Source organism: Polypterus senegalus, chromosome 16 (genome assembly GCF_016835505.1).
Source record: "Polypterus senegalus isolate Bchr_013 chromosome 16, ASM1683550v1, whole genome shotgun sequence".
Lineage (NCBI taxonomy): Eukaryota > Metazoa > Chordata > Cladistia > Polypteriformes > Polypteridae > Polypterus > Polypterus senegalus.
In genome coordinates this window covers 10,382,258-10,400,760 of record NC_053169.1, presented here as the reverse complement: position 1 = coordinate 10,400,760, position 18,503 = coordinate 10,382,258, and the positions used below count along the sequence as shown (strand labels likewise).

The 18,503-nt window shown below is 44.8% G+C and overlaps 1 protein-coding gene across 3 annotated transcripts in view; it reads right to left on the bottom strand.

The window, feature by feature from the left end:
• The window catches only part of si:dkey-103j14.5 (isoaspartyl peptidase/L-asparaginase), a 281,307-nt gene extending 263,550 nt beyond the window's left edge, over positions 1-17,757 (bottom strand). For 2 of the 3 annotated variants that reach the window (XM_039738136.1, XM_039738138.1), the window contains exons 1-2: positions 17,686-17,757; positions 355-559 (exon numbers count right to left, since the gene is read on the bottom strand). In XM_039738136.1, the coding sequence (XP_039594070.1) occupies positions 355-541 (187 nt within the window). In that variant the 5' untranslated portion in view covers positions 542-559; positions 17,686-17,757. Of the gene's footprint in view, positions 1-354; positions 560-7,353; positions 7,422-17,685 lie in introns of those variants that run through there. The other variant, XM_039738137.1, reaches the window with a different exon arrangement.
• Between the last annotated feature and the right edge of the window lie 746 nt (positions 17,758-18,503).

Sequence of the window (18,503 nt, the reverse complement as noted above, 5' to 3'; positions counted from 1 at the left end):
GACTTGGACCTTCGTCCTTTTGCATAGATATCGGGAGCGCCACACACCCCTTTCCAGCGACCTCAAGAACCCCCCCATGTTCTCCCAATCCATCGACTGACTTCATAGAAAGAGTCACCAGAGATGTGAATGTAACTGCTGAGGTAAGTAAACATCTCAACGAGGTCGACACTCTCTCTGCAGACAGACACACTGCTGATGGTCGTGACTAAGAGGTCATGAAAATCCTGGCTCTTTGCTTTTTATCAGGACACTCGCACACTCAGACACCTCACTCGGCCTCTGAAAAGCCCCGATCAGAGCCTCCATTGACTCCACAAAGATCACAGCATCGGATATATGAAAACGTTTTACCTGCATTCAGTACGGGATTGTCCTCCAAAGATCTAACACTGCTTTCCACAGCATCTACTGCACCTCTTCCACTGACCAGGACCTTGAAGCCCTCCAAGGCAGCAGTTTTCACAGCAGCCATGCATTCATCAGCAAAAGCATCAGGAACTGCATAGGCTCCGCCATGCACCATGATCACAGGCTTCATCTTCAGCTTGGTCTTTGACTTCATGGAAAGCAAAATAAATAAATATATAAAATTAATTACATGAGATTAAAATCATTCTACGTTGGATTCAGAAAGTATTGTAGTGAACAGAAAAAGTTCAGGGCTATGGTTTTAACTACACTAATGTTCAGGATGACTTTGACATGTGGTGAGTTATCTTGGTTGTCATGCACAGTAAAAGCGCGGGTTTTTTGGTTGTTGTTTTGCTGACAGGCTTGGTGGTATGGACGCACGCTAAAAGCACTCTGTACTCTGAGCTAGAGCAATGACCTGTTAAGCAGCTTCAATTTCATTAAATTAGATGCAAATGTATGGCTGAATAATTCTGGATCAATTCAGGTCAGGCTGGGGAGCATACAATGGTACAGTGCGTTGCCACACCCACTACATGACGAAACAACTCGGGATCCCAGTTGGCAACCTCCCTGGCAGACACGCGGTCCAGACCCACCCTCCAGAAATGACCCTCTATCTGCCTCAGCCAGGTGTTACGTTAGCGACTCCTTGGCCTGGTCCAGCCACTCAGGTCCCCAACAATAAGGATCTTACGAGCCGGATCACCCTCGGGGAATCGCGCCACATGGCCGTAGTGAGACACTCCCTCACAATGCAGGTAATGTGCCTCATTCGGGACTCCATGAGCAACACAAAGTTAAACCAGCGGTACCCAAGGATTTTCCGGAGAGACACGGTACCAAAGGAGTCCAGTCTTCGTCTCAGGTCACTGGATAGTGTCCATGTCTCACAACCATACAGCAAGACAGGAAGCACCAGGACTCTAAAGACTTGAACCTTTGTCCTTTTGCACAGATATCGGGAGCGCCACACACCCCTTTCCGGTGACCTCATGACGCCCGATGCTCTCCCAATCCGTCTACTGAGTTCATAGGAAGAGTCACCAGAGACATGACTAATTCTGGATAATGTTTAGTTAATTATTAAAGGCTTCCTGACGGATATCTTTGTCGTGGATTTTTTACCCACGCCACACGGACAACACAACAGTATTCAGACTCCTTCACTTTTTCCACCTTTTGTTATATTGAAGCCTTAAACTCATTAAATGTATTTTTTCTGCTCATGTATTAGGTGTGACAAGGATGGATTGAATTAGGAACGAGTACATTAGAGCAGGAGTCGCCAAGTCTGGTCCTGGAGGACCACCATGACTGCAGGTTTTCATTCTAACCCTTTTTTTAATGAGTGCCCTGTTTTAGGTATGTGTTCAGCATTTCTTGCCTCGCATTTCCTTTCATTCTACACTTACGCAGATTGTTGTAGATACAAAACACACATGAAGTGTTCGTATTCCAAATAATGATATATTATTAACCCTTTACAACTCCAGGCACCTCACACCCTTGAGCTCTGAGAATTTTGTGAGTGACTTCAGCACCTTCTTTGGAAAGGGGGGTTGTGGGATATCAGGCTGCTTGCTGTTTGTGCCGATTGACACATTTGCAAAACAAAAGATGCTGATGGAGAGGTGCGAAGGAATTTAGGGTGGCCTGGGATTACGAGTTTTTTCATAGGCTTCAGGGATTCTAATGTTAGGGGAAAACAAATTTAAATGAATTTTAGCACAAGGGGTCTACGTACTTCATGAAGGTACTTCACAGAACAACATCACGCATCTAATGAATCCTAAAATTTAATGCAATAATTTACATTTTTTACCATCTTGCCCACACAGAACTAATCATACATTTTCAGAGAAAAGCTTACATTTTGGGACCACTATAGCATTATTTCTTGGATGACTAATACACAAATAATGATCACAATGGGCCAACTTGGAAAAAGAATATTTAAAGTTATGTCGTGGAGCATGCGTATTTCGTGGAGGAAAGTAATTGGTTTGTTCTTCCCTGGAGGAATTTGAAAATGAAATATCAGAGGAAACTGTTTTATAGAATATATTATCAGCCTTTTGTGATTCTCTAATATACAGAATATTGCCAAGCTGCTCTTCACTCTGTTTATAGCTGTTAAAAAAGAAAACAAATTATGACCTTAATTTTATAATATAGCATTTTTTTGAAGAAAAATGATTGTTGAAAGATTAAAATATGAGCCATTACAGCTCAGTAATAAAGATTTAACTCGTCTGGTGGTTAAGAAGCCCCTGTGAATATTCACTCCTGTTCTGACAGATACAGTGCACAATTGCTGTTTCTCCTTTAAGGGTCAGTGGGGCTCAGCCCCTCCAGATATTTCACAAAATATGTAATTGTCACATTTCAGCCAGGGAGGGTTCCAGTTTTTGTTTTATGTCTTTTTTCTTCAATGTAAAGTCTTTGACTTGAGTCAATACTAATTTTGTTTATTATTTGCTGTATTCCTGATGTCTGTGTTATGTGGCTTGTGTTTTGTGGGTGGTTCTCCAAGACGGATGGTCACCTGCCCATCATGACAAGGGACTGCCCTCACCACTATAAAGGCAGGGGCAATCCATCAGTCCCTTGCGGTTCATTAGAATGCACCTAAGAGTTGGTAAATGTTTTTTGTGATTAGTTCTGCTCTTTTGGATTTTTGATTCTTTCATTCCGTTCTTGACCACTCTTTGGATTTCGTATTTGGGATTTTATTCGCCTTGGATTGCCGTTGCCGTTTTCCCTTTTGTGCTTCATCCAATACAATACAGTACAATTTACTTTTGTAGAGCCCAAAATCACACAAGGAATGCCGCAATGGGCTTTAACAGTCCCTGCCTTTTGACAGCTCCCCCGGCCTTGACTTTTTAAGAAGACAAGGAAAAACTCCCAAAAAAAACTCTTGCAGGGGAAAACAAAATGGAAGAAACCTTGGGAAAGCTAATTCAAAGACAGGCCCCTTTCCAGGAAGGTTCGGCGTGCAGTGGCTGTCAAAAAAAGGGGGTAAATACAATACAATACACGGAAGAGAACACAGGTCACCCTCGATACAGTATAATAGTGCAATAGAAATATTTTAAGTACAGAGCAGAATTCAACAGTCGATGATATCATATAATAGGATTTGGGTTTGTTCAGAGTCCTTGAGACCTCGGCTATCAAGCTGCCTCTCCCTATTGGCCATTCCACAGCTGAGTCAGCATTGGGCCAGCCAATCCGATTAAAGAACCAGTCTACCTAATGATTCCTGTGATCCTCAATGAGAGATGAAGCTTCTTGAATTTTTGTGAAGAATAAATCTTTTTATATATAAAAGTTTTCACTAATCAAGTTTGGTGGTTTTCCCCTCTTGTTGGAAATTGTGACAGTTTTTGGGAACAGTAATAAGCTTCCCTCGATAATTTAACTTATTAACGTGTTTAGAAAAACCCTCAATCTTGGTTTCTTAATATTTTTTTTCCAATTTTCCTATTAAATGCTTGCAGTAATTACTTATCTTTATAAATATTGCTTTTTGTAACATGTAAAATTATCTTGCTGTTTGGTGCCTCCAACCAGTTTCCTGCTCATGGTGCTAGCTCTACTGACTTTCTCAGTTTGAAATCTACGGGAGCTTTGTTACAGCTTATTCAAATTTGATAAACTCTGTGGTTAAACACACTTTTCTTCAGGTGACACTTATAGCTAAAGTAAAAGCTTTTCCTTCCTTTAGTCATTTTGAAAAGGCCATTCATGCTTGTGTAACATTGTGTTTGGACTTTTGAAAGAGGGATCCCTTTGATCGTTTCGGCATTTGTGGATACTCCATTGTTTCATTGGACGAGGTTTGGGGGAAATGGTGCAAAGGCCACTTGCCGTCACGGACCCCTGGGCACACATCCAGAACACCCTTATGGTAACATCTGCTCTGATTTAAACCACTTTGCATATATCTTATTTCATTTTGACATTAAAGAGTTTTTTTTTCTGTTGAAAAAAGAATTTAGGGGTAATTATTAACTCTGACCTAAATTTTAAATCAGATATTAATCAGATCACTAAGGAACAACAACAACAACAACATTTATTTCTATAGCACATTTTCATACAAACAGTAGCTCAAAGTGCTTTACATATTAAAGAATAGAAAAATAAAAGAACCAATAAGAAAACAAAATAAATCAACATTAATTAACATCGAATAAGAGTAAGGTTCAATGGCCAGGGGGGACAGAAAAAACAAAAAAAAACTCCAGACGGCCGGAGAAAAAAAATAAAATCTGCAGGGATTCCAGACCATGAGACCGCCCAGTCCCCTCTGGGCATTCTACCCAACATAAATGAAACAGTCCTCTTTGGATTTAGGGTTCTCACGGAAGGGCTTGATGAAGATGGTTACGTAGAATTCTGCCTTTTAATCCGTACAGGAAGCATTTTTTCACTTAAGAAATACAGTGGAACCTCGGGTCACGAACATAATTCGTTCCAAAGCCCGAAGCAATTTCCCCCGTAGGATTGTATGTAAATACAATTAATCCATTCCAGACCATACAAACTCTGCGTAAATATATTTTTTTTAAGATTTTTAAGCACAAAAATAGTTAATTATACCACAGAATGCACAGGGTAATAGTAAACTAAATGTAAAAACATTGAATAACACTGAGAAAACCTTGAACAGAGAAAAGTAACATTGCAAGAGTTCACGCTATACCCTTACGAACCTCTCGCTGTAAACACTTTTTTAAATGAGTTTTAAGCACAGGGAAAAACATGAACATTTGAAAAATCCGTAATTTAATAAACAACCAAGAAAAGTAACATTGCAACAATGCAGGCTACGAACCGATCGCTGTAAAAAGAAGTGAAGTGGAGGTTAAAACCCAATAGAAAAAAGTCTTCATGAAATACAACAAGGTTAAAACAATGCTGGAATCAGTCTCTTTAAAAACAAGCCGGTTGCATTCTTTAACTGCCTTCTAACACGGCCAGCCCTCTCTCTCTCTCGCTCGCTCGCTGCACAGGGAGAGTCTGAGCACGTGTGGAAATTATCGGCACGTACGAACCGGAAGGGAAACTGGCTTGTTCGTCACCCGAGTGTGTGGTCGTGAACAGATGCAAAAGTTTGGCAAACTTTTTGGTCGTAACCCGATTTGTATGTGTTCAGAGACGTTCGTGACCCGAGGTTCCACTGTATAGCAAAAGTTAGATCCCTTATAACTTTGCAAAATGCTGAAAACTCAGTTCATGCTTTTGTTTTCAGTCGACTAGATTACTGTAACGCACTCCTCTCAGGACCACCCAAGAAAAACATTAATCAGTTGTAACGAGTGCAGAATGCAGCTGCTAGAATCTTATCTAGGAAAAGAAAATCTGAGCCCATCATACCAGTTCTGATGTCACTACACTGGTTACCGGTGCCATTTAGAATTGACTGTAAAATACGGCTTATGGTTTACAAAGCCTTAGATAATCTGCTCCATCCTATATTTCGGAAGGCCTCTCACCTTACACTCCAAATCGTAACCTTCGATCTTCAAATGAGGGTCTGCTTAGAATTCCAAGAGCTAAACTTAAAAGAATTGGCGAGGCAGCCTGCTGCTGTTATGCACCTAAAATCTGGTATAGCTGACTGATAGAAATTCGCCAAATTAATACGGAGGAGCACTTTAAACAACTGCTAAAAACATATTATTTTATCAAGGCTTTCTTTACGCTTCATTTAAGTGTAACCCTGATATTCTTTATATGCATTTAATTATCATTTTTATCATGCCTCCACGATCCATACTAACCTCTACTTTTCCTGCTGTTTTTTTTTTTCTGGTTTTCTGTGGTGGCGATCTGTGCCCCCACTACCTGATCGGGGCACCGAGCAGTCCCTACTTTGATGGATTTAAGGCCAGAGGTTCATATGACCGTCATCATCAAATTCTTCCATGAGAACCCTGAAAACCTTGAGGACTGATTGACATCATTGATTTTAGGTAGAATGCCTAGTGGGGGCTGGCCAGGTGGTCTTGTGGCCTCAGAACAACTGCACATTTTGTGTTTTTTTTTTCTCCAGACCTCAGGAGTTTTTTGTGTTTTTTTTTCTTAGGTTTTTCTGTCCTCACTCGGCATCAGAACTTACTTTATTCTTTGTTACTTTTTTCTTTGTTCATCACATAAAGCAGTTTCAGCGACAGCATTTGTATGAAAATGTGCTAGGGAGATAAATGTTGTTGTTGATAAGTGACAAAAAAACCAAATTAAATCCATTGTGATTCAATGTCCCAGAGGGTCAATACTTTCTACAGGCACCACATGCTTCTGAAATAAGCTCCAGCTCACCTGAACCCAAAACTGAATGACTGTGTTTAAAAATTTTCAAAAATTGCCTTGTTTTTCTTTTGCAGTTTTCACATAAAAAGATCTCAAAATTTCTACACCCCTACTACAGTCTTACTTTCAACTTCTTGTAAATCTGACAGTCACTGATAATTTAAGAGCACCACAAATACTATGCATTTGGGAAAAGATGTAACAGGTTCAGTGCCATTCTATCAGTGTACAAACGTAACGTACATTCTTTATTAAAAAATAAACGGTGTACAGTGTATATTTCCAGGGGCCTAATAATAATAAACGATTTAAGGATTTATTTACAAGCAGGAATTAATTTTTGACTACTGACTGCTGCCACGCGGTCCCTTACCACGTTTTGTAAAACCCCTCTTAAATCTTCTAGTATGCAAAGCATTCATTTTAGAAACAGCAGGGCTGCATTTCCTAGAAACTCAAAACCCAAGACCGCCAGCATTTTGCAAGGACATCAGAGGCAAGCAACAGGTGCACATGCACAGTACATTAGTTTCTTACTAAAAGAAGATTTTAACAGCTCCTCCGGGTTACTCCGTAAGTTTTTTAGTAGAAAACATATTAAGCGCGTACTCTTACCGTCTTCCTGATCCTTAGTAACCTGCCGATATTCAATTTGTTAACTACCCGGCTTTTTTATGTTATCGATACAGCTGATCACGGTGAAAGACGCGCCTCTTAGAATCCTGAATACTGACTGGTCAACATCCTTGTCAATCAAACATGTCGTCAAGCTTTCTTCTGATTGACAAACATTGTGTCCAATCAGCATTGAGAATTTTGCCGCTAGGGGCTACGAGTAAGACGCCGTCGCATAGGATAGTGGGATGGCGGTCTTGACAGAAAGCAGGTACTGTATGTCACGGACAAGTATAAAGAAATAACGGAAAACAAACATTTTTACAAGCCTTTCTTATTCGAGTTCATATTCGAGTAATAAAGTGCTTTATTCGAGTTCAGAAGTGGTCTGTACTTTTATTCTTACTTCACTCTTTGGCAGATTAAACAGGGCATGTAAATGTTTTTCTGATTTTAGCATCTCACACATGGTGAAATAAGAACGTGATAAAGTTGTCAGATTACTTTTCTGCTTTATTGAAGAAGTGGAGATTCGGATTTTTCCAAACGGCCGTCTGTCATAACTCAGCAAACTGTAAACGTTATTTTTTCTTGATTCTCCTAACAATTACTTGATATAGCTTCACAAACGGCGGTTATAGTAGCACAGCTCCAGTGGTCTTTGGTATGGAAGCATATTCTTATTCCTGAAAAATATTGCGCTATTTCAAAAAAAAACAATTGAATTGTTTAGATTATTTTGTGCGATTTTGTATATATATTAAAAAAAGTAAGTCAATGAAACTTGTGAGCTATTGATCTGGTCGGTTAAGTTACAGAGAGATTTTTTTTTTTATGTATAATTAAGGGGCTCTGCCCCCTGGTCACTTCGGTCGCCCACCTCCAGGTTTGGTGAACTGAATATACAATTTAAAGAGATTGTCATTTTCATGGGAATTGTTACATATGCATTATTTTCACTTTTACTTTAAAACTTCAGTAAAAACAATATTTGGAATTAACTTTTCTTCAAGATCACATTAATTTTGATTCCGTGTTTGGACTTACATCATGACAACGCAACGTATAACTGCCCGTGAGTGAATTTGATTTCTTTATCTCTAATAAATTACTGGACTTTTTCAAATGTTTGTCCCTGCACTTTCTTCTTTACTTAGTCGTTGACGTGTCTAGAACGTATAAAATTATTGTCCTGATAAAATTCATAAGAGCTGAGAGCGCAGGTAAGTAGAGTATGACTTGAAAGAATGTAATGGCAAAAGTCACCGTCTCGCGGGACCTGCTTCCAAATGATGTTAAGTATGTCGTGACTTGAAAGAACCTTATGTTAAAAGTCTCTGTCTTGCGGGACTTCATTCCAAAAGGTCTCTCAAAAAGTCACGTGTTGTCCCAAGATTTTTTTATTATAATAGAGAGACTAGCTGTGTACGCCCATGCTGTAAAAAGTCCGGGCTCCTACAATTTATTGAAATCGTCAGAAGAAAATTGAAATACAGAGTTGGCGGTTTCGTTTTGCGGACGTGCTCGCCTCCGTTGTCTGTCAGCGGCTAAGTGATTTCCTCTCTCCTCGGAGGTTTCGTTTTGCGGATGTGCTCGCCCCCCTTGTCTATGAGTGGCTAAGCGAGTTTCTCTGTCCTCGGAGATTTCATTTTGGTGATGGAGTAGTTTTCTTTCAGCTTCATGCTGTAGCCTCATATTTCTTTCTTCTTCTGACTCGTCAACTTGGAGCCACCTTGTCGGCTTGTCATGCTGTAGTCTCGAACTTCTGGGCCAGAAAGACAGACACACACGCTTCCACTCGTAGACATTTTGTATATAAGACAAGACAAACCCATGCTACTCTTCTAGAATTCAGTCTAAACTGACCAGTTGTGAGTTTGTGTCCAAGTGTGTGCTGCAGTGGACTAATGGCCCATCCAAAATTGAATTCTATTTGAATTGGAAGTTAGTATTGTACCATGATATTCTTACACCTACTTAACCCAATGCAATGTTATGGGGTATTATATCTAATCTAAATCCATCTTCTTTGAAAGAAAATAGTGACATTTTATCATTATAAAGTAGGAATACATATTTTATTGGTGTATTTTATTTCTCTCTTGATGTATCCTCATAACTTTCTCAAGTGCTAACATGCTAAGGAATCTTTTAGCACTGACTTTGTCATTACTGGCAGCATTCATCTCTAACTGCCTTTGGCATTTCTGATTTTTCGTTAAACTGTTAAATCTTGCGTTTTTATAGGCCTTTTACTTGTAACGGTCGTCTGGAATATGTGTGTGCCACTGTGACTTTGTACCTTTCCCCATTCCTGTTATTAGTGGAATGGCTTAATTTGTAAGTCCGTCCAATTGTTCAGGGGGAGGGGAGCACCTGGCTTGGAGGAGCCAACAGACAGTAGGGGGAGGAGCCAACAGACTGTAGGGGGAGGAGCCAACGGTATTTAAAGGGGTGGTGGAAAAAAGGAGAGGAGAAGCACAGAGCCAAGAAAGAAGTGGACGCCATCACAGGAAAAGGCAAGAGGGAAAGAGATTGACACCGCATGGAAAACATCAGGTGAACCCGGGTTCATTTCAAGACGAATTCATTTTACTTTCTGGTGAAAGGTATTTGGGAGAGGACCTGACGGGCCAGCACAGGAACTGTTGATCTGCACGTTTCCCAGAATAGGAGTTATGGTCAGCGCCTCATTCCTATAAGGCATTAAACGGTCTAGCCCCCGCCTATTTGAGTGTCTTGCTCCATTGTCACAATCCCCCTCGTGTTCTTAGATCCGCAGATCAGCTGCTCCTAACCGTTCCCAAGGCACGTTTTAAAGCTCGCGGTGAAAGGGCTTTCTCCGTCTGTGCACCCAGGCTCTGGAACTCCCTGCCCTTAGTGGTTAGGCGAGCCGCTTCAGTCGCCACATTCAAATCTCGCCTAAAAACGCACTTCTTCACATTGGCTTTTAATTCTTAACCTGTTTCATTTTCCACTTGCCTTTTGCTATTTTCTCTATTTTATTTGGTCCCCTGACCTGTTTTTAGTATCTCTGTTTTAATTCTCTCTTAATGTTTGTTTTTAATATTTTGCTTTTAGACCTGCTTGTTGTAACTGTACAGCGCTTCGGTCAGTTGTAATGCTGTGTTTTTAAGCGCTCAACAAATAAATATGGTATGGTATGGTATGGGGGCGGCACGGTGGCGCAGTGGTAGTGCTGCTGCCTCGCAGTTAGGAGACCCGGGTTCACTTCCCGGGTCCTCCCTGCGTGGAGTTTGCATGTTCTCCCCGTGTCTGCATGGGTTTCTTCCGGGCGCTCCGGTTTCCTCCCACGGTCCAAAGACATGCAGGTTAGGTGGATTGGCGATTCTAAATTGGGCTTGGTGTGTGGGTGTGTTTGTGTGTGTCCTGCGGTGGGTTGGCACCCTGCCCAGGATTGGTTCCTGCCTTGTGCCCTGTGTTGGCTGGGATTGGCTCCAGCAGACCCCCGTGACCCTGTATTCGGATTCAGCGGGTTAGAAAATGGATGGATGGGTATGGTATGGTATTCCCCACCGCAGACTGAGCGCGACAGAATATTTAAAGGACTACAAGTACATTTTTTTTCTTGCTCAAATTTCTGTAGTAGTAGCGTACTGTATGTGTTTTACATTTTTTGTGTTGTGATTTTTGTTGGGTGGGAATATTATGTGTATAGGGTTTTTTTGTTACAGTGAGTGTGTGTATCGTCTTCCAATAATCATTTTTTACTTAACCCCGCATTCACTGGTGTGTCTCTATACTTGGGGTGGTGTAGTAGGAAGGTAGTGTTGTTGGTCACTCACGCCCCAGATTATTTTTTTCTTTTTCCTTTGCTGCCACTCTAGTGGGGCAGCGCATATTATAAGCGTGCCAGTTCTAAGAGCGGTACATACTTTAACAGAGATATTACAGAGCTGACGTTTTCAGTATTATTTTTTCTTTATATTCTTGCTCATTCATTTACCAGAATTTCCATATACCCAACTGTTTCAATTGTATTACTTGAATTATACTGCACCAGTCATGGCGTACTTCACAATAACATGCAGTGAAGACCCTTGACTTGAGCATTCCTAGTTTTCATCCTCTTTCTCTGTGCGTTTATCATTCATTTTACTCAGAGGTTGATGCGTTTGCTGCTTCCTGAGCAGCTCTTCTTTTCTCCACCCTAGCAGCCCGCTTCTTTTCTTCTTTCATTGGCATCTTTTTGCATTAAAACTGATTAAGTCAGAGTTTCTGTTGCAATTACTAAGTACTTTTTCTTTAATTTTTCACTTAAGCTGGCAGTTAAGTCTTCAAACTGCCTCAAGAATAATTTAAGATATGAAGAGGTAGGGGAAGTGACAGCAAAGGTGGTAAGGATGAGAATGGCACCCGTACACATGCGCAACACAGCTGGCCGCTGCCGAGAGTTAATTCTCCAATAAAAGAAAATACAAATAAAAAGAGGAATAACCTTGGAGGCAATCATCACCCCGAAAGTGGATAGTAGACTTCACGTAGTATATGTGTACCAAATTTCAGGTCAGTAGGTCAAATGGTTTGCAAGCTACAGGTGATTTAAAATCCTGGACAGACAAACGGAGAGCCATAGTAGTGTATTATATGTAAAGATTCCATGAAGTATTCTTTTACATCTGCTCAATTGTTCTTCATCTATCTTTGCATTTATTAGTCTATTCTGTATTTTTTTTTATAAGTAGAGTGACCAGATGTATCATATTTTCCATTACTTCATAAAAAAATGTGTGGAGGGACCTGAAGATGGCAGTTTACGGATGCTTCCCATTGAAACTAATGGAGATAAAAAGGGATCTGATTTAAGGGTCTGAATGCTTTTATGGGTTGTCAGGGATGCCAGGGGCTATGACCCGGCCGGGACGCCAGGAGGGACCGGAAGAGGGTCAGAGCCCGGCCTGGATCACGTGGGGTGCGCCTTCCGGGTTGTTTTGGGAGCCACGGGTCAAGGGCTTGGAAGCTCTTCCCTGTAGGGGCCCGTGGCCACCGCCAGGAGGCGCCCCAATGCCTTGGGGATTTGTTTCCCCAGCACTCCTGCCACACCAGGAAGTGCTGGGGGGAAGACTTAGGACGGTGCCCGGGAGCAGCCGGGAGGACAGCCGACACTTCCGCCACGCTGGGGCGTGGCCAGAAGATTGCCGGGAACACCTGGGGCTCATCCGGGTCCCCATAAAAGGGGCCGTCTCCCGTCATTCAAGGCTGGAGTCGGGTGGAGGTAGGACGAAGCTGTGGAGAGTGGAGGCGGCCCGAAGAAAGGCATTGTGGCCAGGACATTGGGTATTTGGGGGTTTTTGTGCACGTGTTTAGGTCTTTGTGACCAATGAACTGGGGTCTTGGTGACCATAATTAATTGTAAATAATTGTAAATAAACGTGTGGTGGTGTCAAAACAACATGTCCGCCTGTCTGTGCCCGGTACCGTTCACATCTGGCGTAGTCGGCAGGATGCTCCGCCTGTTACAAAGGCGGAGACCTGTACAAAAAATATTGTTGTGGGCGGCCCGGTGCAGCAGGGGACCCCACCCACGCACGCGGGTGCTGCGTGCACACAGCCCCGCGGGGTAAAGGAACCCCACGGACCGCCAGGGATCCGCAGGAGGGCCGTTATTCCCTGAAGCGGGCGGGCGGCGTGCATTGGAAGAGTGCAGCGGTCTCCAACGAGCGCGCCGTTGCTGGAGGCGCCGGGGCGGCATGGCGCCCAGAGGCCACGCCGAGGGCGCTTCCTCGGTATGACGGGACCTGGGAGGTGAGTTCCCTGCCTATCGGCAGCCGGCCCTTGGGGCCGGCGCGTGTTTTGTTTTCCAGGCAGGGACCTCCAGGATCAGCGTCAGTGGCGGGCATGCTGGTTTGCGGGGCTCCGGCAGCAGCGGCAGCCGCGAGGGCTGCGAAGGAGGAGACGCTGCAGCTCGAGAGGCGCTGGCAACAGCAAGGCTGCCGGCAAGCACGCCGCCGCAGAAAGGGAGCCAAGATGGCGCGGACGGAAGTCCCTCCCCTGACAGGCACGCGATTGGGCGGTGTGTCTTGCGTGCCCGCCGATGACTGTAGAGAGGCGGGACCAGGAATGTCCATCACGGGCAGGGGAGACCCGATTGGGCGGAGGAGAGGCCCACAGGAAGTGGCGGCGTCGGAGGCCGACAGTCAGGTAGGCTCCGCGTCGGTTAACTTCCTGTCTTTGCCGGCTGCTTTGGCGGAGCTGGGCGTCCCTTCAGCCCGCCGGGCAGCGTGTGTTACAGGTGCTATGTGCCCTCCGGGCTGAGGTGCTGGTACTGGAGAGAAGGCGCGCGCGCTGAGAACGTTACATTCGACAGCGGGGCGGCGCGACGCTGGAATCTCCAGCGGAGAGGTACAGCGGAGGCGGTGAGTACAGCCGACTCCGTAAAGCATATGGGAGGGTCTGCTGAAAAAGGCTGTGAAGACAATGATCAGTTCCGAGTAAGCAGCCCTCCGACAGGAGTGCGGCGCCGGACTGCATGCTTGCGGCGAGGGGAGTCCGTGAGGGCGCTGAAGGACACGGGCTGCTAAGTGCCCCGGGTCCTAGCGCCCTCCGCCCCGAGTTGGCTGCGGTCTTGCGCCGCACTATAGGGACGCAGACGGGACAGAGGCGCCTTTTATTCCATAAGGAGTCTCAAACCGTCAGGCGTCCCAGAGTGAAGGGGAATAAAGGGCTGGGTGCGATTCCTCCGATAAGGTGAGCAGCGTTGCTGGGTGCACGTGTGGCTGGCTGCCCTCTGGGAGAGCAGAGGGAATCCCTGAGGCGGCGGAGAGAGAGCGGGCGGTGCCGGCGACTCCATCGTCGAGAGGGACACGGAAGCGCGGAGAGGGTGCCGATCAGGCAAGTGCGGGGTGCGGTTGGAGGAACGCTGCCCGTGCGTGGCACGAGCTGGGTGCTTTGGCAGCGGTTCTGCCCTGTGTTCTCTTTGTAGGGGCGGACCCGGGCGAGTTGAAGGAACCCCTTCGTGGCGGAACAGCCCTCTGATGTCGGGCCGTCTGCAGAAGGATCTCTCTGTCGGTGCGCAGGTGCGCTCGCAGCTGGAGGAGCCAACGGGGGAACGAGTGGCTCAGAACAAAGGGGCGTGGAGGTCCCGGAGGGGGTGCCCACCAAGGAGGCCCCGGGGTGCCGGTAAAAGGGGGAGCACAACCTGTGCGAGGCACAGGGATGCACCATGGGTTGGTGTCTGGATTGTGTCTCCGCCCCTGTCCCTGCTAGGAGTGCGGGGCCGGACCCCGGCTGTCCTCGAGTGGGGCCCGTTTCGGAGCTCTGCTGCCCTCGCGGGGCAGTCGCCTTACCCACGAGTGGTCTTCGCTGGCTGTGGGGCACTGTCAGGGATGCCAGGGGCTATGACCCGGCGGGGCGCCAGGAGGGACCGGAAGAGGGTCAGAGCCCGGCCTGGATCACGTGGGGTGCGCCTTCCGGGTTGTTTTGGGAGCCACGGGTCAAGGGCTTGGAAGCTCTTCCCTGTAGGGGCCCGTGGCCACCGCCAGGAGGCGCCCCAATGCCTTGGGGATTTGTTTCCCCAGCACTCCTGCCACACCAGGAAGTGCTGGGGGGAAGACTTAGGCGGTGCCGGGGAGCAGCGGGAGGACAGCCGACACTTCCGCCGCTGGGGCGTGGCCAGAAGATTGCCGGGAACACCTGGGGCTCATCCGGGTCCCCATAAAAGGGGCCGTCTCCCGTCATTCAGGGCTGGAGTCGGGTGGAGGTAGGACGAAGCTGTGGAGAGTGGAGGCGGCCCGAAGAAAGGCATTGTGGCCAGGACATTGGGTATTTGGGGTTTTGTGCGTGACTAGGTCTTTGTGACCAATGAACTGGGGTCTTGGTGACCATATATTGTAAATAGATTGTAAATAAACGTGTGGTGGTGTCAAAACAACATGTCCGCCTGTCTGTGCCCGGGTACCGTTCACAGGGTCTAAAGAGTTCTTGGACTTCATGGCTTGGTTTCTGTCCTGATCTACTGTGTGAATTGTGGACCTTCTATACACAAATGATATCCAGTCAACTCAGTTTGCCACAGGTGGACTTCCGTCTAGTTCTAGACACATCCGAGAGAACTGCAGCAAACTGGGTGAGCACCTGTATGAATTAGAGATTTAAGGTTTTTTTTATTTATTTCTCTCTATTATAAAAAAAAAAATCTTGGGAGGGAGAGGAGGGAGACGAGACGTGATCTTCTCGAAAGACACTTTGATGTCCCGGGAGACTACTTACACATCGCACCCTACTTGCAAACAGTTTCTCGGATGACACTTTAATGTGCCGCGAGACAAAGAAGTGAGACAAAAGGACAGCTGCTGTACTGGCTTTTAAATGATTGCCGCGCAGCGCAACAAGCAGAACACGCAGCTCGCCAGCAGCAGCAGCAAGACAGCACCTGATCTGAGCGCAACTCTGTAGTGTGCATTCAGACCCCCCCCCCCTTCAGAACACGAACAGCATTATACGACCCGCGAGAATGACATTTAACCATGCCCGGGGCCGGAAATAAAGGACAAAGAGTAGATAGCAAAGTAGAATGTCGTAAAGAATTCAAAAATGTTGGTGCGGTACACATGCACAGCAGGTCTTCTTGGATCTTCTCGAAAGACACTTTGAAGTCCCGCGAGACTACTTGCACATCACGCCCTACTTGCGAACAATTTCTCAGAGACAAGTGCCGTGAAAGAAAAGGACAGCTGCAGTACAGGCTTTTAAATGATTGACGCGCAGCGCGACAAGCAGATCACACAGCTCGCCAGCAGCAGCAGCGAGGCAGCACCTGATCTGAGCGCAACTCCTTAGCATGCATTCAGCCCCCTCCCCCCTTCAGAACGCAAGCAGCATTATACGTCCCACGAGAATGACGTTTAACCACGACCGGGGTCGGAAATAAAGGACAAAGAGTAGATGACAAAGTAGAATGTCGTAAAGAATTCAAAAATGTTGGCGCGGTACACATGCACAGCAGGTCTTCTCGGATCTTCTCGAAAGACACTTTGAAGTCCCGCGAGACTACTTGCACGGAAGACACTTTGAAGTCCCGGGAGGCTACTTGCACATCACGCCCTACTTACAAACAATTTCTCGGGGATACACTTTAACATGCCGCGAGACAAAAGGACAGCTGCTGTTCAGTGTTTTAAATGATCGACACGCAGCGCGACAAGCAGATCGCTCAGCACGGCACTAGCAACCTCGGGGTGTGTGGGATAACTCATTCACTACAGCTTTACTACTGGTAAATATCAAGAAATAAAAAATGAATGAAATGAAAATAATCTCTTTAAATTGTATATCCGGTTAACCAAACCCAAGGGTTGGCCTGTGAAGCGAGCAGGGGGCAGATCCCCCTAGTTTTTTAAATCAAAATCCTTTCTGAAAACCTGATTTCTTGTTGTCCTTATGCTTTATTAAACGTGTATTTAAATGTAACCATTTAAAATTAAATGTACAACACAATAAAGCGTGCAGAAAGTCAGGGTCTGAATAGTTTCCCAATCCAATGCACATCAGGTGAATAGAACACTAAAATTCCTAAACTCATTAAATCTAACGCGGGGTAATAGAAGCACTTGGCACCAAGCAGGAAACAGACCTGCACATGGTGCCAGTCCATTGCAAGACCCCGACATGCACACAAACCCCCTACAGGTCCAGTACGGTGTTGTCCAATAACTAAACCTACAATCCTTCGGAGATGTGGAACAACACAATAGCCTACCTAGTGGATGCTCCATCCTTGACGTGCCTACCCACAGAATAATGCGGTGTTTTAAAATACTTCTATTCATGTACACAAGTTATCATCTAATCTTTATGGCTTAGAAAATCAATGCAAATGAAGCTGGTGAATTTCTCTTTCTTTTGCCAGATGTATGTTTCCTTTATGCCCTTTAGCCTTTTAAGATAGACACTCAGATATTTTCCTTTATGAATTCTTAGGTTGAAATGTTAAAATGCTGTTCAATGCTTATTGTTAAAAGCATTTGCTTTGCTTTGAATAGCTCTGCTCCCACTCCTTTACCTTATTTCAAGGGCACTCATTGGCTTTTTTATCTTTATCACGTAGTTGCAAAGATACAATACAGAACAAGAGCAAAAGCAACAGACAAAACTTTTTTTCAGAAGAAAAATAAAGTATGTCTCCTGCACTCCAGACATCGCACAATAAGCAAAACAATAAAAGCTTTTTATGCGCTCAGTCGATAACTTAAGAATGTCGATGTCAGGTGTACGCTTGCCCCAGTAAAATTAGCTTGAAAAAGAAACAGCGGGCTGCTTTAGCATTGATTTCTTGCTTCCCAGAGATTTCTGTTCAATAAGTAAAGCACTTACAGTACCGGGTGACTTCTAGTGCCGTGGTCAGTGCCCCTTTTTAACCTGGAAAAATGTTTGTCTGATTTAGGATCAACAGAATGTGTCACATGACACACAAAGTTCATTAGACCTGTTGGTATGGAAACGGAATTCCAGGCGTGCTCTTGCGGAAAAGCTGTCTGTTGTGTCATTTCATCTCCGCTTCACACATGCAAAGCAGGGCAGTGTGGGATAAACCAACAGAAAGCTATCACAACACCAGCCCACCATCTCAGGCAGAGTTTACATGAAAATAATATAATGAAGAAGAAAGTTTATTTTGTTAATTAACTGTACACTGCAGCACAGCAGATAGCATTGCTGCCTCTGTGTCTGGACCCCCAAATGCAGGGGTGTTTGTGTGATATTTGCATATTCTCTCTGTAATGACGTGAGTATCCTCCCCTCGGTCGAGAGTTGGCAACTGTAAACTGGCTTGCCATGACAGAACCTAACAGTCAGTCTTTCATCAAGTCCTTCCATGAGAACCCTGAATACAATGAGGACTAATCATTGATGTTAGGTAGAATGCCCAGAGGGGGCTGAGTGGTCTCATGGCCTGGACCCACTGCAGATTTTATTTTTGCTTTGGGTTTTTTTTGCTTTTTCTGTCCTCCCTGACCAGCGGACCTTACTGTTATTCTATGTTAATTAGTGTTCTCTGATTTTAATTCTTACTTTGTCATTTTTCTCTTTTCTTCATCATATAAAGCACTTTGAGCTACATTATTTGTATGAAAATGTGCTATAGAAATGAATGCTGTTGTTGTTGTTTATATTAGGTACACAAAACAGAA